The 26,365-nt window shown below is 41.4% G+C and overlaps 1 protein-coding gene across 2 annotated transcripts in view; it reads left to right on the forward strand.

The window, feature by feature from the left end:
* The window catches only part of LOC145393426 (organic cation transporter protein-like), a 157,099-nt gene that overhangs the window by 48,315 nt on the left and 82,419 nt on the right, over window positions 1-26,365 (forward strand). The window contains exons 1-2 of one of the 2 annotated variants that reach the window (XM_080267522.1): window positions 5,993-6,193; window positions 15,463-15,549. In XM_080267522.1, coding sequence (XP_080123648.1) covers window positions 15,465-15,549 — 85 coding nt within the window. In that variant the 5' untranslated portion in view covers window positions 5,993-6,193; window positions 15,463-15,464. Of the gene's footprint in view, window positions 1-5,992; window positions 6,194-15,462; window positions 15,550-26,365 lie in introns of those variants that run through there. The other variant, XM_080267523.1, reaches the window with a different exon arrangement.

Here is a 26,365-nt window from a genome sequence, read left to right on the forward strand (position 1 = left end):
CTCCCTTACTGTTCTTCCCTCCTCCAAGACTCCAACTCTATTTCCCTCTTCCACTCTCTCACATTCCCTGCACTCCCCACCTCCCTCTCCATCCTTCCCCACCTCCTCCTGCCCGCCTCACACCCACGCGTCCCTCGTATCAGCTTCATCGTAACGGCACCTCCCATCTTTCACCTTCCTCCTCAACCTACATCTTCCACCATCCTGGCCTCCTCTCAGCTTGTTTCTTTTCATTATCCTTCCTCCCTCATCTCAACACGCCAACCCTCAATTTCTTTTTCATCTAAACACACACACACACACACACACACACACATTATATATATATATATATATATATATATATATATATATATATATATATATATATATATATATATATATATATATATATATATATATATATAAGTTATGAGCTGGGATAGTTGGAGATAACGTTATCGGACCATATCAGCTAACACAGCAGCTGACCGGAGATGCCTATAGGCACTCCCTTGAGGAGAATTTGTCGGACCTACTCGAAGACGTGCCAATCGGAATGCGACGTCGTATGTGGTTTATGTATAATGGTGCACCAGCCCATTCTTTCCGAATATCGGATGAATTCCTGGATGCTGTGTACATTAAAGTCAATAGTATCCCTGGCCTTCTCGAGCACCAGATTTAAACTCAATGGACTTCTACTTGTGAGGTCATTTAAAGACCTTAATGTGTGCTAGAGAAGTTCAAAATAGGGATGAATTATCATGGGGACGTGTTCGTGACAGTTGTAATTTGATTTCAAACAGTCAAGGTATACAGCGTTGGAACGTGTGAGGCGGTCAGTGGTACGACGTGCTGAAGTCTGCGTCAGGGCAGGAAGCGGGAATATTGAGCATTAACTGTATATAAGCACAGCTGTAACACGTCACGTAGAACCGTGTATTAAAATTACTATAATCTACGGCTACCTCACCCAGACTTCATGAACATACCTCATCCGCTGTTAAACTGCTGTTGCAAGGAAACTATCAGGATTTCGACATTTTGTCATATAGACGTTATAGCTTAGAATGGTCTCAGGATTACACCCTGTATTTGATGTACACCTTTATGAACCACCCTGTATATCTCCCACGTCTCATCTCTACCTCCCTCCATTATATACTGCATTACTCTCGATTATCAATGTTTAAATCCTACTCCTTTCACATCATTGCATCGACCCTGTTTTAGGAACCATACTTTTTTTCTTCTATGTTTCTTCCTTTAATAAATGTGCTGTGCCTCTTCCCCCCATCCTCAGTCCACTTCTCTGTCTCTCATCCATCCTCATCAAAACTTTTTTCAAGATCTCCTACTTGGCTTTTTTTTTTTTTTTTTTTTTTTTTTTTTATCGCTTCAGCTTTTCCTTTATAAAATCTTCCTGTCCTACTCTGTAAGACTGTCCTCTGTAAAACTGACTCGGCACCACTCCTTTCTACCAGCAATGAGTTCACCATTCTACCCTTTTCAGTGACTCCTTTTCCTCCTCCCTTTCACAGGCCCCTCTCTCTCCTCCTTGCTCACTGATCATGGCCTCTCTTCATTTAGTAACCTCCTCCTGTTCCCAGACATTCATTTCACTACCCTCCTCTCATACATAAACCAGTACGACCACCCACCCACCCACTCACACACACACACACACACACACACACACACACACAAAATCTTACTCCAGATCCTACTGGGTTCTCCAAGTTTTCCTCCCATACCTGTTTTATCCAGCCAAGCCTTACGTCGACTTGCGCTCGTTTCCCTTCATTTTCATTTACTCCCTCTCTTTTCCCTCTTTAATAACTCCCCTGTACCATCTCGCTTTTCCGTTTACACTCTCAGTTTTTCCTGCCGGCGTCAGCTAAATGGTTTGTGGGTGAGTGGGAGTCTTCACGCTTTACTGTCATTATCTTCAGCTCAGAGAATTAGATATAGTCATAGTCTTTTATGTAACGGACAAAAAGCGGTGCCAAGGCACAACAAACCCGTCCCCGGCAGTCATTTTACTGCTGACGTATAAACACAACAGGATATCTAGTCAAAGACGTCACATATCAAGTTTGGAGTAAATCGGGAGAAAATTTACTATTTTTGCCCATTTGAAATTTTAGGCCCGACTCACCTGACACTGACCTCCATACCGCTAACGGGTGGGGGGGTGACCCCCCTGATGTAATGAGGCATGTTATAGAAAGCACATTTGAAAGATCCACCTTTAGGTTTTGGTTTCATGTCGATATGACGAATCTGAAAGGAATTATGGCGAAAAAACGACTTTTTACATTTTTCTTACCTTTATTAGGCCTACAGCCTGGGCCTTGGCCCAGTTTGACCCAAAATTTAATCAGGTGATCAAAAGGTCATAGCCTATCATCCTTGTAATTTTAGTCAAAGTCGCACCAGTAGTTTTCGCGTAAAGTTAACAGACAAACAAATAAACAAACAAACAATGAAAACAATACCCTCTCGGGACGGGGACGGGTAATAAAAAAATCCAAAGCCATCGTACCCACGAATGCGTATCGCCCGCCATCACTAAAAAAAACTAGATCAGTAATCCTCTGGCAATCGAAGGCATATCATCGCAGTTTCGCCAAAATCGACACAAAAAAAAAAAAAAGGATTTCACTGTTTACTCCAACTAAGTTAAATATCACGCTATCATTCAGAAGCGTCAGGTCAGGGGTATTATGTTGGTGTGTGTCATAGAGCATAACAGGCCTTTGAAAAATTTCTAATAGTTACCCTTTAAATAGCTGTTAACTTCGCTAAGGGTACGATAGAAAATGATGAATAATGACGATCTAAAAGAATAAGTTACAGGGTATTTTCTTTATGCAAAATCCTCTGGTAATCGGAGGGATATCATCGCAACTTTGCCAAAATTATTAACAAACAAACATGTATCCCGGGATACTCCCCACAAAGTTTGGATACAATTTGCCCACTTGATTTTGAGATATTCTGGGAACAGCCAGACAAACACACAGATGCAGGCGATTACATTACGTCCTCGTTAGGCGGGTGATAACAACCTTGAAAGGATCATTAGGTATGATGTAGTTTTCTTTCCTTGGTACTCCTTTTTCACACTCCACCTCCGCTCCTCCTGATTATTGATAGCTTTCCTCCCACGCCATCTCTCACTGTTCACTCTCTCCCTCCTCCGTCTCCCTCGCCCAGTCCTCTCCCTCCATGCTCCATTTCCGTCCCGTTTGACTTTTCTCAACTCTCCTTCCACACAAACTCTCCCTTTCCTTCCTCTCCCCTGAGCCTTCTCTCCGTCCTACCTTCTCCTCCCCCGCCCCTCCTATCCTCCCCAGCCCTTCCTCCGTCTCTTTCACCCACTTTCATGTTGCCTCCCTCAATTCACGACTTCCTTTGCTCTAGACTTCGATCAAACTTTTCCTCCCACTTTAACTCTCGCCTTCCTCCATCTCCTCTAAATTTCTCTAACCTCCCCCCCCCCCCACTCCTGACCATCTCTTCTACGACCCTCCATTACCAAGTCATATCACAATCTTTTCTTCCCCCTCAATCCTTGCAACCTCATTTACCTTGAAATTCATTTTGTCACCTGCTACATCTCCCCATGTTCTAGGCACAAACATCAATCCTCCATTCCTCTCTCAGCCCTCCCTTCCTTCTATTGCTTTTACTTTTGCACTTACACTCATCCCGCTAAGCAAGCACTCGCTCTTCTACCTACCTAATATGCCTTCCAACTCATTATCACCTACATTTCTCACCAGTTTTAGTTACAACCGATAAACCTCCTTCAGTCTTGCATTCTATCATAACCACCTCCCATTCCATCCCTCTCACACCCCTACACATATGTACCTTCTCATCCCTCGTATCCCTTAGTACCTATGATATCTTTCGACTCATTATCACCACCTACCTCTCTCACCTATCCTCCTCCATTCTTTCCCCAGTATCACAGTCTCCCCTTCCATCCTTCTCCCCTTCCTACTCAAAACCACCACCTTTCCTTTCCTCTCGCCTCCTAATATCTCCCCAATCATAATCATCTACCATTTCTCCTACCTGTTTCACGCACAATGACACCTATTTCACCACCTCTAACTCGCCCCTTCTCGCCTCCCTCTCATCTCCCCACTCACAGTATCGTACCTGTTTATACCTTTCCATTTACAACTCCCGTCCATATCCCTCACCCTCCTCTCATTCCTACCCACATCAACCTCATTTCTGTTCCCTTCAATCCATTCATCTCTCACTCACACTGCCTCCTCGTCCGTCACCTCCCCATTCACAATCACTCTCATTACACCTTCCTCATAACCATATTCCCTTGTCACTAATATCTATCTCCTGTTCACCCCTCTCACACACCTCCCTACTTTACTGTACATCATCTTACCCTCTCTTTCACCCATTCACACCTCCCTTATACCCCTCTCACCCACGCACAACTCTCCTATACCCGTTTCACCCACTCACACCTCCCTCATACCCCCCCTCTCACCCACTCGCACCTCTCATCTTTCACTCTCTTCCTGCTTCTTCCCATTTACATCCATCTTCACCCCACTCACCTCAACTCACACCTCTCTTGGATTCCTCTCACCTCCCCATGCACTAACACCTCCCTTGAATCCCTCTCATCTCTTACCCAGTCACATCCTCACTCATACCTCCCATACACCCCTCTCACCTCTCCACTCATACCACCCATACACCCCTCTCACCTCTCCATTCATATTTCCCCACCCTTGCATCGCTCTCAGTCCCTGTTATCATCCTTCCCCTCTCACCTCTCCACTCACACCTCCCTTGCATCCCTCTCCTATTCCCTTCTCGCTCCCCCGCCCTCTCCAGGAATAACCTAGGAGAAGGGAGAGGGGTAGGGACGGGAGGGGGAAGTTATCGCGCGGCGCTGAGTTACCGGCGAGCAAGATAGTCAGGTACATATTGATCAGTCGCCCCATGTGTGTGTGTCTGAGGCTCCTCGTTGCTTGCTCTCTCACTCCACTCACTCCCACTCTCCCTCGGTCACCCACACTCTCTCACTCCCGCCTACACTGGGAGATTGTGCATGGGAGTGTAGTGTTGTGCCCCGTGCCATCGCCAAAGCCAAAAAGAAGCAGAGAGAGAAGTGAGAAGCAGACTAAATAAGGGAATGATGGTGTGGACGAAAAGGTGACGGTGGGAGAGTGAGAGGGAAAGAGAGATGGGGAAAAAGGGGTCACCTAGCAACACCTGCATTGTTTTTCCCAAGCCCTGGTACCGACAAACTGCCATATTTAATCCTCCCTTGACAGTCCAGTGAAAAATCTCTTGGCAACATCACCGCAGAAAAACATATGATACCGAGAGGAGGGGAGCTGTGAGGAAAAGTGAACCGGAAATACAGCGAAATTGCTGAAGTTGTGAAGTGCTGTGCTGATGTTGTGGGTCAGCATCTGTCTCTATATCAGCAGTCTGAACCGGATGGGAGGCTGACGAGCTGCACAGGGGAAGCATTTTACGCGTCCGAATCCGTAGCCATCACGCAGCACCATCCACGGAGGGGCTAAAAACAGTTCAATTCAGCAATGTTACCTGTGTTCGAGAGTGGTAATATGCGAGTCTAGGTGTTTAAGGATAGGGGAAAGCAGGCCGGATGTGGGTGCTGAGGACGAGGAGCAGGACGGTGGTGACAGAGACAGAAAAGGAAGAAAGCTTAGAGTGCAGCAAAGCAGGGTAGAGCGAGAGAGAGTGAGAGGTAGGGAAGCCGCTTGAGTGCCAGTTGTGAATACCAGCCAGGCCAACGCTACCTCCACCCCCACCCCACCTACCTTAACCTCCCTCACGCTACCTACCTCTCCCCCCCCCCTCCTATTCTCCCCTTCTTCCCTCCCCCTCTTCCTCTCTTGCTCTGTGCCATATCATTCCCTCTAACTTCTCTCATTCACCCTTTTTCATCCTCCCTCTCCCTTCCTCACATTCTCACATTTTCATTCCACTTTGCCTCCCTCTCACTTCCTTCCTCACCCTCCCTCTTACTCATCATTCCTCCTCCTCCCTCTCCCCTCCTGGCCCTAGCTCCCACTGAAGCTCCTCCCCTCTGACTTTGCCCTCCTCTCTCCCTCCCTTTCTCATGTTCGATCCTCTCCCCGTTTCCCTCCACTGCAGCTACTAATTCCTCTTGAAGTACGCTACAGAACAGGTAAGAAAATCAACATGTACTCTGTTTCATTTTCTACAGTCTATTATTTCCCTCCCCTAAAAAACTACATACTGATTAAACGTGTGGGCTACCGTAATAGTATCAATATTTCATTTGTTGCACTACTTTCTCAATCCACACACAACTGCATATTAATACAACTCGCACTATCTACCAGACTATTCAGAATTTGCATGACGGGACAAAAAACATGCGTATAACAAACAGAATAAATGCGAAATCACTTAACTTCATTGCCACAATTCACTCAAGGCCATTAATGAAAAAGTCACTGTATATCAGTGAACGCTCGTCACAGTGCCTGATTCACACACCATCCATTATGCAAACACACCCACGCCGCTTTAAACACACACACACACACACACACACACACACACACACACACACACACACACACACACACACACACACACACACACTGATAAACTCGCTGAATCAGTTATCGGAGAAAGCTATGTGTGACAAAAGTATGCAAAAATTCTGATAAATGTATGGTTAACGATCAAAATCGGATAGTACATTACGGAAGGCTGCAAGAAGTGACTCAGTCTAGGAACACTGATTATGACAAAAGAAAAAAAAAACACAATGATACACGTTCAGTTCTCTCTCTCTCTCTCTCTCTCACACACACACACACACACACACACACACACACACACACACACACACACACGTGCACGCAAGCACGCACGCACATGCGCGCGCACGCGTCAGTGCTCATCAAATTAGGTCTTCACATTCCACACCCGTGCCATTCATAGCAGTGGTTGGGACAAAGCCAAACGACGTCAGAGGAGCTTGGCTTTTTTGCTTGGGTTCTGTCAGGGAAATAATTCTGTTCTGCTTTTGGTTGCTCTGAGGTTACATAAGCTTCAGCAACTGATTCTCTCTCTCTCTCTCTCTCTCTCTCTCTCTCTCTCTCTCTCTCCTTTGGTACAGTCAGGTAACAGAGGAGGGTTACAGTTTGCCTCGTCTTGGGTAGTATTTTCGTAGGTTTCAGTTCCGTCTTTAAATGGCACACAGTGATTCGCAACGCTTCCTCCTAAGCGATTTAATCTGCACATTACCCCTTAACATCTTCTTGTGTGTTGATGTAAACTGTATCGATATAAAACGATAATAATAACATACAAGAGAATGTTTTAGTGTACTATACAAAATAAACTGCTTAGGGAAAGATGCTAAGAACTCTCCGATGCCACTTAAAATACGGGCAGATCCGAATTAAAAATGACACAGGATGCTTCGTAACACCACCTCCTTTGCTATTTTTTTTCGGTATGATACCCTAACATTCTTTTGTCTGCTTATATGCCTTTAATATTGACATAGTTTACATTAATAACATACAAGAGGTCTTTCAGATGTATTATACAGAATAAATCGCAGGGGAGGAGGTGTTAGGGTATCTCTGAAGCCACTTAAAATACGATCCCGGGAGACTTCATAGCACTTTATTTCCACTTATGATTTGTTAATATTCTCTTCGACGTTAGTTATCCCAAAAATATACAAGGCTGGGATGAGAACAATAAAGTGAAAAGGGGAAAAAAATTATTAGGAGAACCTGATTAAAAAAAATAATAATAATAATAAGCCGACGAGAATACGACTCCTTGTATAAAAAAAAAAAAAAAAAAAAAACTAAACTGTATTCTTGTGGGTGTAGAAGGCTCCCCAGCACCCTTCCTCACATGGAAAACGGGAACATTCTTTAATATGGTGCATCTTTTTTAATCTAGCCTTTATCTCTCTTATTTTAGCCTTGCTGATTACAGGTGATTTTGTTCTGTTTATGACAGACTTCTTCATAATGGGCTAGTTACTGCCTTCATTATCCTTCACTACGGGGGCGCTTTCTTAGTATGTATAAAACTGTCTAGAGCCCGCAAGAGTATATTACGTCACTGGATTGAAATGGTCCAATCTTTATCTACTTTTTTTTTTGTTCACCCTTGCTACTTAAAGACGATGTTTTTTTTTCTTTAGTTTACCCTAGCTACTTATAGACGATGACTTTTTCTTTCATTCACCCTTGCCAGTTGCAGACGAATGATGTTTATTTATTTATTTTTAGTTTACCCTTGCTCTTTACAGATGGACACCACCTCTTTTTTGTTATTTGTTTACTCTTGCTCTTTATTGACGATATATATATATTTTTTTAGTTTACCATTGCTGCTTACAGACGACTCTTTTTTTCTTTTTGGCAGGGGGAGGGGGGAGTTCACCCTTGCCATTTACAGACGATGACTCTTTTTAGTTTACCCTTACTCTTTACAGGACCTTTTTTCTTTTTTTAAGTTTACCCTTGCTTTTTACAGACCTTTTTTTTTTTTTTTTTTTTTACGTTTACCCTTGCTCTTTACACACACACATACACACACACGACAGACGACAGCTTTTTTTTTTTTTTTTTTTAAGTTTATCATTGCTACTTAGACAATTTTTCTTTATTTACCCTTGCTACTTTTTTAAAGTTTACCTTTGTTACGTACAGACGATGCCATCATTTTATTTTTTTAGTTTGCACCAGCTACCTACAGACCATGATTTTCTTTTTTATCCTGGCTTCTTACAAACGATGACACATTTTTAAAATTCAGTCTTGCTACTTAGACAAATTTACTGCAACTTTACGATAGAAGAATGATAGATACAGCCTTCATTAACCCCTCCAGTACGAGAGAAGTTACCATAGCTGAATAAACTCGTCAGAAGGTGGCAAATAAGGAATTTAAGAGGCGTCCTTTGGCTGAGCGGGTTAATAATCCCTTTTATTTTTTTTTATGTAAACCATGATCATGCAAACAAATTACAAACATATACGAAAATATTAAGGTGTAGACGATATGCAAACCATCGCCATCCTTATCATCACCCAGTCTTTATCTCACCTGCAGATGGGGTGTGATGGAGTCCAGACAGTAAGGAATAGAGAGAAAAAGAAACAAAATATAAAAATGAAAGTGGGAGAACTAATCAACAGCCTGCCCAACACACACACACACACACACACACACACACACACACACACACACACACACACACACATACATCATTCAAGCCCCGGAATCCTGACTCCACCTCACTGACACACCTTCCACATGTATACAAATCACTAAAACACGACTGCTGGAGCTCGAGAATTGAGGAGACATGGCTGGGCTTCTTCCATATTACAAACCTTCTTGGCCTTAGGGTGTTTATAAGATTGCTTGTTCATACTTTTACCTTCCTTCAAAGAACATCCACACACTTCACAACCACTACTAGAATGAGAATGAGTGAGAAAATACTCTCTCTCTCTCTCTCTCTCTCTCTCTCTCTCACACACACACACACACACACACACACACACACACACACACACACACACACACACACACTTCCCAAAAACTACCAAAATGAGTATGAACGTAGGAAAAAACGAAAACTAAATTATTTCTAAACACATTACCAGTATGAGAATGAAAGTGAGAGAATACGAAAAACAAAATAATTTCTGATAACACTTAACTTTGTGTGAGAATCTTAATAAATACGAATCTAGATTACTGGTTTATCCTGAAAATTATATAAGATCCTTGGTAAATACGAACCCTGATTACTGGTTTATCCCGTGTATTGTATAAAATACTTGATAAATACGAACTGGAGCATTGTTAGTACTGGAACTTCTTAAGATATCTTATAAATACGAACCTTGATTAACTGTTTATCATGGGAATTATTTAAGATCCTTGATGAATGCAGATTCTAATTACTTATTCGTCATCCAAACTGTTTAGAATTCTTGATGAATACGAATCCTGATTATTTATTTATCCTGAAAACTGTTTAAGATCTTTCATAAATACGAACCATACATTTGTTCATCCTGAAAATTATTTAAGAAACTTGTTAACTACGAACCCTAAATGCTAGTTCATCCAGTAAATTGCTTGAGAACCTTGATAAATACCACCCATGATTACTTGTTTCTCCTGGATAGTTTAAAATCTTTCATAAATACGGCCCCAATATTTGTTCATCCGAGAAATTACTGAAGACTCTTGTTAAATATGAACCCTAAAGCTGGTTCATCATGTAAAGTACGTAAGAACCTTGATAAATACGGACCCTGATTCGCATGCCGTAATCTAAATAACTGTGACGTTTATCCTTTACGTTTTTACAGCATCGGTCGCTAATTGGCCACCCGGGAGATTTTGGCCTACAAGGAAGTTTAAAATATCAACATTATTATTTTTCTACAAGGAAGTTTAAAATATCAACATTAATATTCTTCGTCGTATTACCACAAATCATGTTGAAGATGGGATAAAATCGTGTGAAAAAAGCATTGACAAATTTTGAAGTACTTGCTTTACCGTAAACATGGAAAATACAACACCGAAGACCGTCTCTCTTTACACGCTGCTTAGGGAACTGCCTCTTATCTTCTTTATTTATGACAGTACTTGATCTTATTTTAATGCTAAACGTGCTTACCATCTTCCTTATTTACGCCAGTACTCGATCTTATTTCAAAGCTGTTGTCATACGGTATTTATTCATTTTAAACGCAATTTATGCTGATACTACGAAAATTATCAGTGTCGGTATTGTCAACACCCTTACCGCCTAAAACTGGCAAGTGGTCATTGGTCAAGTGCCCTCTCTCTCTCTCTCTCTCTCTCTCTCTCTCAACTGCGCTAAATCCTCGTGAGACTTTGCGCAGTACTGTATAGTAGATTACATAGCAGACTTGTTAACACTTCTTCCATAGGGATATATTTTGTTTAACACATTATACTGTTCTCTCGTGTGTTAATTATATCGCTCAATACTGACAGTTTGTACAAGCGACATAAAAGACCATGTTATTTCTTTCAATCCAGACTTATTTATTCTTGCTTTATTTCTGTTTTTATTATTCATTTTTAGTTTTATTTACTTATTCATTCCTGTCTTCAAAATATCTGATTAAAGTGAGGAGAGATTTTCCCAACTAGAGGGGATATATTATTCAGTATAGCTTTCATCACCGGCATCCTTTGTACCGAAGACGTCTCAATCAAGGTCAACAGAATCATCTAGTGGTACAAAGAAGTTATTAAAAAAAAAAAAAAAAGTTCTACGAGTGAACAGGTTTAAGTGCAATAAGCAACATACAGTGTGCCCCGGAAGGAAATGACGTCACTGAGAAATGATAGGTGAGAGAATCCTAAGAAAGAAAAAAAAATCAACCGCTTCGAAGCTGCAGTGCCTGATGACTTTTGGGGTGGACAGTAAGGGGGAACACTTTCACCCATAAGGCTATCACTGGTTGTAGCCCAGTAATGGTTGAGACCTGGATCCATATGATACAGCACTTCTTGCATCAAATTCAGTCATCTATATCCAAAAGTTTACATCGCCAAAGACACTTGATGTACGATCCCTTGCCTAAGTAATCAAAGCTAAATAAATAAATAAAGGAAAAATAAATAAGGTTCCTGCAGCTTTACCTGTGTGTGTGTGTGTGTGTGTGTGTGTGTGTGTGTGTGTGTGTGTGTGTGTGTGTGTGTGTGTGTGTGTGTGTGTGTTTTGTCTGCTCGTAAAAAAAAAAAAAAGCAGGGAACAATAATGAAAAATATCAGTTACTGTACATGATATTTATTACTGGTATGTCAAAACGAGGTATGGAAAATTGGAATATTATCCAGAGTATCGAGAGAGAGAGAGAGAGAGAGAGAGAGAGAGAGAGAGAGAGAGAGAGAGAGAGAGAGAGAGAGAGAGAGAGAGAGAGGGGGGGAGGGGGACGACTTAAATAACTAGGCCAAGTAGGCCTATTTGTGCCAGTGTTGGTCATTATTTTCTCAAGTTCTTCAGCTTTCTTTTATTATTTCTTTCTCTGTTTCTTCTTCCACTTCTTTATTATCATCTTTATTCCTCGCTCTTTTCCCCCCCACACACCCATTTCCCCTCTCACTCCCAGTCGCTCGTGATATCAATTTCATCTCTCTCTCCCTCTCTCTCTCTCTCTCTCAGTTAAATACCTTACTCAGCTTAACCCCTTCAATCAGATGACGTACTTTTCTTTAATTCTTGCCACCTCAGACCATTCTATACTGCTCAGTAGAGACTTTTCGAACTAAAGGGGTTAGACAGAGCCTCCATAAACCCCTTCCCAATATAAACTCGCCCCTAAAATAAAAAAAATAAAAAATAAAAAAAAAGCAGGCAGGGATGAGGATGAATACATGAAAAAAAAAGTGACAAGAGTGAAGGGGCTACAGGATACCAACTACAAATATTTCACTTCTTCCTCACCACCACCACCCCGAGCATCAAAAAATAAATCCCCTCATTGCCTCACCTGCATCCAGCACCAAAGCTCAGACGCCACACCTTCACTGACCTATTATCCACCACACACCTGCTTAATCATCTGTGCTTTCCAACAAATTACAGTTTCATCTCTTCCTCCATTCTCTCTCTCTCTCTCTCTCTCTCTCTCTCAAACCGTTCCCTGTTTACCTGATCGATTTTTCATGTTTACTGGGCCTGTTTTCTTTGTTACGTATTTCTCTCGTTACTCTTTCCCCCTTTCGCGTTTTTATTTTTTTTAGCGGGGGTAGGGGGTGGGTGGCACAACCTTTGCGTATTTCCAATCATTTTTTCATGCACAAACTCCTTCTTTTTTCTCATATTCTTTCTGTTTCAGCTCCTTTTTTATTTGATTACGTTGTTTTAGTATCCTTTATCAGTTTCTCCTTGTGGTGGCTTGGTAATTTGCGTACTCTTGTCGTGATGCGTGAGCCTGAGTCCAGGGTTCAAGCCCAACCCGTGACAGATATTTAAAGTAGGTTCTAGCGGTATGTCTTTTCATATCCTTGCACATGTTTGCACCCTTTCGGCTCTAAATCGAACACACACACACACACACACACACACACACACACACACACACACACACACACACACACACACACACACACACACCAGCAATACATAACCTCGACTTTCACAAGCAGTTTCATCCTACAGACACCCCCTCCCCTCCATTCGCACTTCCCTAGCATTGGGAAGGGTTAATTCTTACTACCAGGATCCCTCTAAGAAGAATGTCCGATCCTGTAGTGGACACCATCTTGACTGACACCAGTGAGGATACAGACACTCCTACATAATCTCTCTACTGCCTCAAGCTTATTTCCTCTGCGTCTCTCTTTTCTCTGTAATCTCTTTATTTTTACATCTTCCATCCCTGGTGTGATTTTTTTTTTTTTTTTCGGATTCTCACAGCCGGGTATTTTTTTTTTCTTTAACTTGGGAGACCCTCATGGTGAAAACGCTAGACTCAGTCACCATTAACACCGCGATTATTTACTTATTTGTTTATTTATATACCCGTTGCTCTCACCAGATAATTTTACCAAACTTAGGGAACATTTCCAGCTGTGAAAGACATTAGTCATGTTTTTTTTCTTTTATATTTTTCTTCCACCTATCCCTCCCTAATTTTTCTGTCGGTTTCTTTTATTCGTTCTTCCTATTTTCCCTCCTCCAATCTCTTTCTCTCTAACCTCGAATGTCTCCATCCCCCCGCTCTTAAACGCCATTTCCTTCCCCTTTCCTCCATCAGTTTCAATTTTCCTCACCTCTCTCTCTCTCTCTCTCTCTCTCTCTCTCTCTCTCTCTCTCTCTCTCTCATTTTCTGTGCTTAAACTTCAGTGACGAGGCAAGCCTTTCTATCAATATTACAGTCGGACCAGCTACAAAGGATCTTAAGCCCTATATAGCTGAATAACCTTGTGACTTCTCCGTTCCCAGGCTGTCCAGGCTGGACAAAGTCTGCTCTACCTTTATCCCTGTTCAGCCAGCAATAAACTCGGGGACCTGGATGTAAAGTCTACTGTTGAGGGTCGTCTTGTAGGGGAGGACTTGGACCGGATTCTCGTCGGTAAAAAATCTCCCTAACAACTGTTCCTAAGAGATTTATTTTGTTTATTGCACCTTCCTGTACTCTCCTGTGGTACGTAAATCCATCCAATATCGCCATACTCTGCATAAATAATGTACGACAGGAAATAACCCAGATGTATCCAAAAATAAATCGCTAAGGACGAGGTGTCAGGGAACTTCATTAACCGACGTGAATACGAGCCTTGGACTTAACAATGATTATCTGCTGAAGAGAGATGCCTTCACGTGATGGCACAGATATAACTGGACGGATACGCTGCCTAGTTATACAAACGTTCCTTAACTTTCTCCCTATCCCCCAAAGGAGGATGGTTAATCGCAAGAAAAAAAAAATGAAACTTCAGCCTGCAGTCTAGATGAGCCTGGGGCCACAAGAACAACTCCCCTTCAGTTCAATGACATATTAGTTTTGCTTTTGCTATCTCCAGACACTTCTATTCACCTTAAGATGCTTCTTTTTTTTAAAACTAAAGAGGGTAAATATAGTTCTCATTGACTACCTCAGTATAAGGTGCATCCACGAGACTGAATAAACTCGCCAGACAACAGGAAGAAGAGACTAGAAAATACGTCCTCGGAGCGAAGGGATTAACCATTTTACTCTTCTTCGTTTGTAGCCAGCCACCCCAGATTATTTTATTCAGGCTAGGGTAGACCGAAACGATTTTATTCAGGCTAGGGTAGACCAACTTTCGTGAAAGGTGTTAGTGAAGGCTATATTAACTCCTCCGGTTCGAAAAACCTCTCCTTATGTTAAGCAATAGTCTCCGAAAGTAACAAGAATAAAGCAAGAAACACATCATCGAAGAGCAAAGAATAATGAACCTCGTGTAGTCGATAAGTGTAGGTGTAATTATACCTAGTTTACTCTCACCTAACAAACTGCTACCTCTACAAATCTGAGCTATTACAGGTGTATGGTAGTAAAATATGCTGCTAGCTATGAAGAAATATTAAGTAAATGGTGCATGAATTACTATCTAATTCTGTCATTAACTAACAGGTAACTGGCTAAAAAGAGAACACCGTTTTCTGCCAGGTACAGTCGGCATTAAAAGTCCTGTCGCCTTTCCTGCATTTTCTCTCCAAGGACTTTGAAAATCAGTGTAGTGAATCCGCGGCAATGACTATTTTGCTACAGATTAGTGTCATTAGCGTCGTTTGCCTCAGAATCACCATGCTAATTTTAAAGTCCATAGGGAAAGAAGCAGGAGAGGGGACAGACCTTGTGATATCGAGTGTACTTATGACCATACTGACTAATTTTTCCTTCTCTCTTTCCCTGGCAGCCATGACGACGGGAAAGATCGAAGAGATACTGAACAGGGTGGAGACGGGACCATGGAACTGGCTCATCTTCCTCTTGTGCTCCCTATGTGAGTACACGCGTAGCAGAGAAGCCAGAGTGAATGGGAGGGCGAGTGGGTGAGTGGATGTGTGAGTAAGTGAATGTGTAAGTGGGTAAACATGTGGGTGTGTGAGTGAATAAATGGCTGAGTGAAAGTGAGAGTGGTTGGGTGAATGTGTGAGTGAGTGGGTGGATAATTATGTGAATGGGTGGGTGGATGTGTGAGTGGATGTGTGAGTGGATGGATGGATGTGTGAGTGTCCGTGAATGTGTGAGTGAGTGACACTGAATGTGTGAGTAAGTGGATGAACGTGTGAGTGAGTGGATGAATGTGTTAGTGGGTGAATGTGTTAGTGATTTTCAATGAATGTGTGACTAAGTGGATGAATGTGTTAATGAACTGGTGTGTGTGTGTGTGTGTGTGTGTGTGTGTGTGTGTGTGTGTGTGTGTGTGTGTGTGTGTGTGTGTGTGTGTGTGTGTGTGTGTGTGTGTGTGTGTGTGTGTGTGTGTGTGTGTGTGTGTGTGTGTGTGTGTAAGTGTTGGTGAATAAATATCATCGAGTGATCAGTATGAGTGAAAGAGTGAATGAATGACTGGACAAGCGAGTAAGTTACTGTGACTGAATGAGTGAGTTACGGTGTGAGTGAATGTCCCTAAATGAGTGAGTGAGTGACTCTGACTGTGTTTGTGTGCATGACTGAGTGAGTGAGACGTTAGTTAGTCAATCATCTTCCACTTAACTAATTAACTATTCAATCAATCAATCAGTTATGCCTTCAGTTACTTACTTTCGCTTTCTGCCACTCATTCACTCAGAAAATTCATGGGTAACTCAGCTAATTCGTCAGTTATTCAGTCATATAACTGGTTTCTTAATCAGTCTAACAGTCACATGGCTAAGGTTGTGTGGTCTCTCATTCATTATGTTTTACAGTTTCTCATTCATTCATTCAACTGTTGTTAATACGGCCAGTAAGTCACTAATTCAGTAAAATAATTCTTTTTTTTAAGTCTGACAACCAATCTCACGTTCTTTCACTTAAATCAGTTTCTTATTCAGTCAGTCAGCCGATTCACTCATTCTTCGATTGGCCAGTTTATGATTCAGCTAGTCAGTACTCATTCTGTCAATCTGTACATGATTTAGTTAGTCACTCATCCTTTCAGTTATTCAGTTTTACATATAGCCAATCATTCTATACATAAACTGGCACGTTATTCAGCCCAAACCGTCATCGTTACAGTCAGTTGCTCGGTGGAATTTAGAAAGACCATTGAAAAAGCTGGGAAATAATTCACTCCACTAACCTATTAGATGATGATTTAAATATTTACTCACAAAATGTGAGTTAAGATCTGTCACGGATACTTAACAGCTTAAGCACAGTGAACGATGTGGTGAGGTAATTACTTCCTTCCTACATTGAATACAAAATCCAGGTATGGTGGTACCAATCTTAAGTGGCGGTTTGGGTGGGGCACGAACCTCTGTACAGTGGTGCCACGTGTTCCATACCCGCTATGTGAACGGCTCTGATATATGTAATAGGCATCACAATAAGATAAACACATAAGAATATAATGGTAACGTGTGTGTTATAATATATGAAAGAACAGTAAACTTATTATGCGTAAAATATTTATACGTCAATACAGAAACGTGGCATAATTATTTTAGTGTTGCTTAAAAAAAAAGTAGTCACTTTTATTGGCTGTTACCGTATTTCTGGGGTTGGTAATAATGTCACAATTATGATTATAAGATAATATGCAGGAATATAAGCAAAAATATGCCAGTTTCTTAGTAAAAAAAAATATATACATTAAATCCTCGTGAGCGGCAACACTCACACACACCCAGTCCGACCTGGTCATCTGTGAGGGATAGAGGAATAGGCCTGTTTGGGGACACCTCTTAAAAAAAACGCGCCAAGACTTTAACCTCCTGGGTGGTGTGGAAATAAAGTCAGATTTACAATATGTACATTATAACGTAAAAGAAAATAACCAAAATGTATCCTAAAATACCACAGACGAGAGAGAGAGAGAGAGAGAGAGAGAGAGAGAGAGAGAGAGAGAGAGAGGGGGGGGGGGAAGGCAGACCAGGGGCAGTGTTGAGTGCAGCATAGTGAGAGATGGAGGAAGGGAGGGAAGGAAGGAGGGAGAGAGTGACTGAATGAAAACAAATCATGGCGCCACAATAATGAGGTCATCTGACGCCATATGTAAAACAATTATTAAACATAATTAGATATAATAAAAACAAAATAAAGAAATGAAAGCACAAGTTTATAAGTCACTCATAAAAGAAACAAAATTCCCAAGGGTGATGCACATCTCCCCCAGGAGAGAGAGAGAGAGAGAGAGAGAAGGCAGGCAAGGGGCAGTGTTGAGTGCATTGTTAAGCTGAGGGAAAGATGAAGGGAGGGAAGGAAGGAGGGCGAGAATGATTGAATGAAAAGGCGCCGCAGCACCAAGGTCGTCTGGAGTCATATGTAAAACAATAATATAATAAAAAACAAAATAAAGAAATGAAAGCACAAGTTTATAAGACATAAAAGAAACAAAATTCCCTAGGATGATGCACATCCTCCCAGGAGAGAGAGAGAGAGAGAGAGAGAGAGAGAGAGAGAGAGAGAGAGAGGCATCGCGAGAATGGAAAACGTGGCAACACTGTACAGAGGTTCGTGCCCCACCCAAACCGCCAGTTAAGAATGGTACGACCATTACTCGACGCGTTGCGTTATATGTCGCCATCGTAGTTAAGGGGTTAGAGACTTTCTTGATTCTTCAACCAGAGGACGTCTCCCCTGAGCTAAATAAAATCGTCTGGTACTAGCCGGAATAAAGTAAGAGCCGTCTTGGAGCTGACAGGGTTAATGACGATGATTCCAAAACCCTTCAGGCCAAGGACGTCTCTCCTGGGTTAAATCTCTTCAGTACAATGACGTTTTTTCATAAGCTCATCACTGACAGACGATTCTTGTCAGTTCAGAACTGAAATGGCAAAGTGAACACAGCTTCCGTCCCAGAGTCCGAGAAATCCTCCTTATGCTGAATACGATCGTCAGAAGGCAGCCTAAATATTATCTAAACTACGATGGCACTCAACAGAGCGCATACCTCGGCCATGGCCCAACATGCAGTTCCTTTTAATTCAGTCAATTCTAATCCAATATCAAACTCATAACCTTTTAAGTTGTAACACCCGCGCCATACTGTACACATTCGTAGATACCAGCATCCTAAATATGCCTGATTTTTTTTCATCAACATCCATGCAATATTCACTGAAAAATTTACGAAAATGTCCAAAAACGCCCTATCTCGCTATGTTAAAGTGAAAAAAAAAAAAATCCTGGATCCGCACCTTTATCCGGATCCGCACCAAAATTTAATGGAGTCTACTCTGGGCCAAGGCCCATTCTTCTACCAAGTTTCGTGGAAATCCGTCCGTTAGTTTTTGTGTAATCTTGTTCACAAACCAACCAACGAACAAACAAACAGAGGTGAAAACATAACCTCCTTGGCGGAGGTAACTAGAGGGGAACTCAGAGAACGCATAGCTCCGCCAATGCCGGCTCTGGATCCGGATCCGCTCCAAAATTTATTCGATTTTTTCTTGGCCCATGGCCCACCAATCAACAAAATTTCAATGAAATTCATCGAGAACTTTTGGAGATATGATGTGAACAAGCAAACAAAAAATTCCGGATCACAACCAAAATCTAATCGATTGTTCATTGGGCCATACTCTATCCCTCTAAAAAAAATTTCAGCAAAATCCGTTCATAACTTTTTAAGTAATCCTGCTAACAAACAAACAAACAAACAAATGCGGGGCAAAATATATACCTCCTGGCGGAGGTAAAAAACGTCATCGTGGTGACAGTCTTTTATACAAAACGACAATGTAACCGCCCTATATCAGTACCGACACATGACGGCGTCTCTCCAGCACCAAAGAGTAATTTTAAAGCATTCAGAAAGCGCATACTTCCGCCAGTGCCAATAAAATTCATAATTTACTGCTGTAATTCTTCTCTCCCACCAGACGAATATTTTACGTCTCACAGTCAGTTAATTCTGTCTTAGTCTGCCCTGTTACACAGTCAGAGAGTGCATACCTCTGCAGTCTCCAGTAAAATTTATAATTTACTCTTGCACTCGGATCCTAACCCACCTTAAAAGATAATAAACTCTTCCTTAACCCACAGCCCACCCATCCATCAGATTTTATTGAAATGTGATTACAACTTTTGGGCATATCTTGTACACAAATCTAATGACAGAAAGACATGGATGAGGACATAATTCCCGGCCACCTATATAGCGGAGGTATAGAAAAGAAGGACTTCCTCGAAGCAACATGGTCAAAATCCGAGTCAGCCACGACAGCAGTGTGACAGGTCCCCAGGCGCCTTGTCAAGGTTCTATTTTCATCCCTGCTTTATTGGCCAACAAGAGGGATGTACCGGGTTCACCGTCCTCATCATCTTTGCTGTGTTGCTGCGGTCTTCCCTTGCTATATATAAATATAAAACTTCCATTACGTCAAACAGGAGTGGCTGTTTTGTTGCGATATTCCTAAATATAGCTTGCAACTTCGTTCGAGAATTTTCAGGGAAGATTTTGGCTGATCTGTTCTACGAGTGGTTTTCCAATAAATTCACTGGTGCCCCCTTCTCGTAACGCATTATGATCATTCTACACAAATTTCACCTCTGATAATATGAACCTCAGTCAAACTGAAAGCTAGCAGGATAATACGTGGATTTTAAAAGGAGGATCGAGAGAACACACCACAGAAGAAGCGGCAAATAAATATATAAATAAGTAAATAACGAAGAACCTTTACCCCCAGAGGAACACATCAGTCTGTAGGTATCTATTGTAGCCTTCAAAAGGCGAGAACAAAGTTCCTATTTTTATAATCAACAGAAATTTCCCAACACCCCTACCATAGCGATTTACTCTGTGCATTTCACTTCAGCACACCCCTATATATTACCGATATAAATTATGTCAATATTAAAACGATATAAATAAAATACCGGAGAATGTTAACGAATAAAATGCAGAATAAATCGCGGAGGAATAGGCGATCCGAAACCTCTCAATATACTAGCCCTAGGCACTACCCCGTCCGCTCCCCTTTCCCGCATAACCCCTATATAAGACTACGCATGTACCAAAAGACCAATTTTCTTCCGGCTCCCACGCCTGCCTATAGGATAATGAGATTTTGGGGGTTCGAAGTTTCAAGAGCTAATAGGTCTCTCTCTCTCTCTCTCTCTCTCTCTCTCTCTCTCTCTCTCTCTCTCTCAAATTCAAAGTTTTATTCAGCACAAAATAAACAACTTACAAAATCATAGATAAAAAGAAAACAGACCGAGTCAGCTAACTTGAGTTATCAAACAGACGCCACATTATATAATCAATGTCAGTTGGTGTTTGTTATAAAGGAAAGCAAGTCATACACTAATATATATGTATTTAAAACACTGACATAAAATATTAATAACAGGAATAAAAAAGGAAAAAAAATAGGTTTTATGACATTCTTTTGATATAGTTTAAGAAAACAGAATTTACATTTTTCTTAAAACTGTACAGGGAAGAGGCTTCTTTCAGTTCAGTTGACAGTAAATTCCAAAGCTGACAACTTTTATAATGGAATGAACGCTGTGCTTGTCTCCAGGTCACTCGGTGTATTTGTAGCAAACATTGATTTCTTAACAGATAGTTATTGTTTACTCTTGTCTGAAATGAAATTTCAGGAAATATTTTGCCATTCCAAATTTTATAAACAAATAAAACTAAACAATAGTGTGACTGCGTCATTAAAATCAAGAATTTTTGGCTCTCTCTCACTCTCTCTCTCCCTCTCTCTGCAGGACGTCAGGATACATACAGCTGATTCTCATAGTGCAAAATTTTTCAAAATCACTTCCGCCTGAAGCTCGTAAACCATGCAAAAACACACTACTCAGTATAATACATTTCTCTTGAGCATAATCATATAAAGGCATTTCCGTGCTAAATTTCTCAAGACATAACGATTACTGAGGAAGCTTAGAAAAAATACTTACGTTTTTTTATTTTCTAAAGATGTTTCTTAGTACCTATAGAAAGACAGCAGTATGAAGACTCTTTGAATTAAAAAAAAAAAAGTATGTCAGAACGAAGCCTGGACCCCAGAGATTACATTCCTTCTAGGATAGACGATTTTCAAAAAATCGTGTATTTTTCATGAATTTTTAAAGTAGCCTGCCATTGTGTACACTGCTGTGGGGCTTTTTTTTTTTTTTTTTTTTTTAATCTCTTGCTCAGTTTCCCCTCGTACTTCATGCCAGAGCAGTTCTACTTTTTTTTTTTTCTTTAATGAACGGAGGACTTCTGCTGGCTGGTGCGTGGATCTTTTATTTCTGTATCTAATTTGTTTTTCCTTCCTCTGTTCATCTCATGTTTAAAAAAAAAAATAATAACTGTTTTATTCAGTCGTTCCTTACATTATGTTAGGTTCGGTAAGAGTGGGCAAGCTCTCCTAATTGTATTAACACTACGGAGGGACGACTGAAGCTGCGTACTTTGTTCTTGGAGGCGCTAAATCCCTGCGTCATCGTAAACCTCTCCCTAAACGGAACTGAATTCTACCGGTGTGTGGAAACGCTGAGGGAACAGCCTAATGCTTTTCACTGACAATTTTAAATACAACCTTAATGTCTTTAGAAACAAAATCGTTAAAGAAAAAGATAACTTCAACACTATGCCAAACGGAAGATGAATTTGTCACTCAGGAAGTTAGTCTAAGCAGGTTCATGACGCTAAGGTGGGTGCCATGGGACAAGTGATATGTGTGAGCTCATTACCAAGCGGTCGCCTAGGAGACAGGTATAATTTTCAGTCACCCCTTGAAAGTAGCTGCCGATGTCGTTTTCTTTGGCTTCTTGGCTGAAGGTCATTCCCATTTTTCTTTATCGCTGTAAAGTTATTCAATTGTTCTCCCCACCCCCCTCTATTCTTACGCTTAAGATTCTAAATTCTCTAACCTTTATTGAAGTCTCTCCTCTCTCTCTCTCTCTCTCTCTCTCTCTCTCTCTCTCTTCCTGTTCTTCCTTCTCCCTTTTGTGTATCTTGTTCAATTATCCATTCCCTCTCTTCTGTTCATGACTATTTCCTCCTCTCTCTCTCTCTCTCTCTCTCTCTCTCTCTCTCTCTCTCTCTCTCTCTCTCTCCGCTTAAGATTCTAAATTTTCTATCACATAAATCAAGAAGTTCTCTCTCTCTCTCTCAACCTTGTATTTCACCTCCTTATACTCACAAGATTGTAAATTCCGTTTCATCACGGCAAACCTTTTCCTCTTCCTTTTCACCCTTTGCCCTTATCATTACGGGGCATAACCTGAGTACATATTATACTTGTTGCCTTCAAACGATTTCATTCAGTTTTAAGAAGGCCTGAGGATGAAAGGGTTAATCTCGCACTCCGGTCTAGCCAATGAAATGATGTGGTGCTGGGGAGGGACGACTCCTTCCTGCGGTGGCACTGATTTAACGTGTCGGCTGCATTGCCCTGTTATTCAAACGTCCCTCAACTCCCTATCCCCCCAAAAGAAAGATGATTGTATGACTGCTACAGGAGGACAGTTTCTGCTGCAGTCAACTAGGTTTACGTTACAGATGAACCGGGCGCTACTATTACTACTACTACTACTACTACGAAATGGTGTCCTCCTTAATGAAATGAAAAATCGTCTGGCGGGAACAAAATTATCAAGGCGTCAGCGTAATGAATGGGTTTTTCACTTTTTGTTTATTACCAGTTTCTGTCGCTCCCTATATACAGTAGCTCTTCCTTATTGTTATCTTTCTTACTGGGCCTCTTCCTTCATTTTCTGTTTGCTTCTCTCTAATTTTATTTTTACTGAGTTCTCCCGTTTCTCTTTCCCTCACTCCCCGTCCCATTTTAATCCAAACGTTAATCTCTCTCTCTCTCTCTCTCTCTCTCTCTCTCTCTCTCTCTCTCTCTCTCTCAAATCTTTTTATCTCTCATTTTCTCTTCATTCCTGCCTCACTTCCTGTTCCTCCCTTCTCCCCTCTCCTGCGTATCTTGTTCAGTTTTCCATTCCCTCTCTTCTGTGCACGACTCTTTCCTCCTCCCTCTCTCTCTCTCTCTCTCTCTCTCACTTCACCACTCATTTGCCCATTTCACCTCCGTTTCCTCAAATTTCAGTCCTCCCCTTTACACTCTTTTTTTTCCTCTCCTTTTCGATCCTCTTTCCTACCCTTTCATATCTCATTTCCCTCTGCTCTTTCACTTCCCTCCCCTTCCCTCAACCTTCTCATTTCACGCATTTCTGCACTATTTTCCTGTCTTTAGTTTGGCTCTCACTCTCGTCATATTTTCTGGTTTCCTTCCTGTTCTGGGCTCTCATTTACCAGTCTTATTCCGTTCTGTACCATAATTCACTTCATCCCCTTTCTCCTTTTCTCCCACCAGTGACCTCGTTTTCCTCCCACCCTATCTTGTCAAATTATACTTTTTCTCTGTATCACACTGGGATAATTCCACATCCAGTTCGTTGCTCCCCTGTCCATTTTTCCCTACTCTCTCTCTCTCTCTTTTTCATTCCGATTTAGCTTTTCATTCCTGTTATTTTTTCCTTACCTTCCCAAAACTCATTCTAACAATCCTACATTCTCTCACTTGGCTAATCACCCCATGCTAACCTCCTTACTCTGCTAAGTTAACCCCTTCAGTTAGCTGACCTGTTTTTACATTTCATTCCAGCTGACACCTAACATATTTAATTGGCTTGGGCAGACCTATTACAGTGGAGAAGTATAACAGAATTCTTCTAACCCATTCACTACGAGAGGCCTCATAATTAAATGAAATAATTCCAAGGCAGCCAGCATAAATGTAAAAGACGTCGTCGTAGTGATGAGGTTAACTTGTACTCTGCTATTTTCTCTCGAGTCTTCCCACCTGCCCCTCCACGCTCATCCTACCAACCCTCCGCTCCAACTCACTCATATAATCTCTCTTGCCAACTTCCCCTCCCCTTCTCTGCCTCTCACCCATATCCCTCACTCCCTCCCCTATCCTTCCCTCCTCTATTCTGCCTTCCATCATATTTTCATTTCCTCTCCCTTTCCTTTCAACTTAATTAACTTTCTACCTCCGTTACCTGGAGCCACGGTGGATAAGTCGCTACAGTATAGAGTTCGTCACTCGATATGCGATGTCGATTCTGGGTTCGAATATAAAGGTGGCAGGCATTTAGTGGACGCTGGCAGTATGTTCTTGCAAGTGTCTGAATAACTCCATACCTGTCTGTTAATACCGACGACGCACACGACAAAGCCAACACATCACATGGACTATTACGTACACTTATCCCACTGCAGACACTTCTTGAGCGGTACTTAGCTAGCATGGGGAAACAAATTCTGGATATCACTCTGCCTCTGAGGAAAATGTCTGGTCCTGCAGTGGATTCTTCATGCTTCTAATTTTTACACCCTTCTTGTGTAACATTTCGCTTCTATAAATCCTTCCTTTTTGCCCATTCTTTCTCATCTTCCTTCCTTCATCCAAGCCTAACACTCTTCCTTTTTTCTCTACATTATCTCACTTCGTACTCACTCTCATCTTCCCCTCCACATCACCAACCTCCTTCATCCAAACCTGACATTCCTTCTGTTTCCTCTACCTACTGTTACTCGTTTTAAGCTCACAACAAAACGTCGTATTTTGAAGAATTATGATTGCTTCCTGTTACTTCTTCCTTAATGAATCTTATTTATTTACTAAACCTCAATATTCCTTGATATGATTTTTTAAGGCCAAGTTTATATGCCAAAAATTACATACGAGAGATTATTAAAATGCAGAAATAAGCCGGTAAGGGAGAGTTGCTCGGGAATCTCCAAGCTGATGAAAATATATTCCAAGGTTACATAACTGGCAGGAAATTCACGGACTGTAAAGCATTAAATCCTGAAGCGTTAGTTAATGAGCATCTTACCCATAACTTCATTAAAACTTTCGTAACCACCTGGATATTACAAAACAGAAATACTCGTAGCTCTTCCCTTGCCCGTAAGACGTTTTTACCCCTTCACTCCGATGGCATACTCTGTACAGCCTTCATGCCTTCTCCACACGATGTTCTGAAGCTTAGGAAAACTGGAGGGATTAGATGTAGCCTTCGTTATTCACTTGGGTATGAGAGGAGTTTCTTACACTGAAAAAAAAAATAAAAAAAAAATAAAAACGTCTGGGGAGAGCAAAATCTATATTATAATGATCCGATTTCTGTATGTTTGTTGATTTGTTTGTAACCGTAACACAGCAAAAACAGTGCAATGTAGCGCAATTTTTGTTAGAGCAAGGTACCATTATAATGCTTTAACTTGAAGAATAAAACAATTTCTAGTCCAATAGGACCTCCGATTCCCGAGTTATTACTCATTTCAGGCCTTTTGACATCGAGCGGAGGTCGCCGATGGCGGCCTTTCAGAGTAATATGTAAAAAATAAATAAATAAAAGTCGCCGATGAAGTTAACCCCTCCAGTGCTATGATGTCTTTTGGGATTTTATTTTGGTTAGCATAGGACTATTTCATTCAGAATTGTGGAGACCCTACGGAATATAGGGGATTAATGCAATCTACTTTATCCCTTTCCTTGTGATGTCTCCTCTGAAGTACTTAAAATCGTTGAGAGACACACACACACACACAGACAGACAGACAGACAGACAGACAAACAGACTGACTCCAATGGAACGGGGTCAATAACACTAAATGACACAACCATCACAGCTCTGGACGT

The sequence above is a fragment of the Coenobita brevimanus genome, chromosome 24 (genome assembly GCF_032717465.1).
Source record: "Coenobita brevimanus isolate Jiangsu-jjx chromosome 24, ASM3271746v2, whole genome shotgun sequence".
Taxonomy (NCBI): domain Eukaryota; kingdom Metazoa; phylum Arthropoda; class Malacostraca; order Decapoda; family Coenobitidae; genus Coenobita; species Coenobita brevimanus.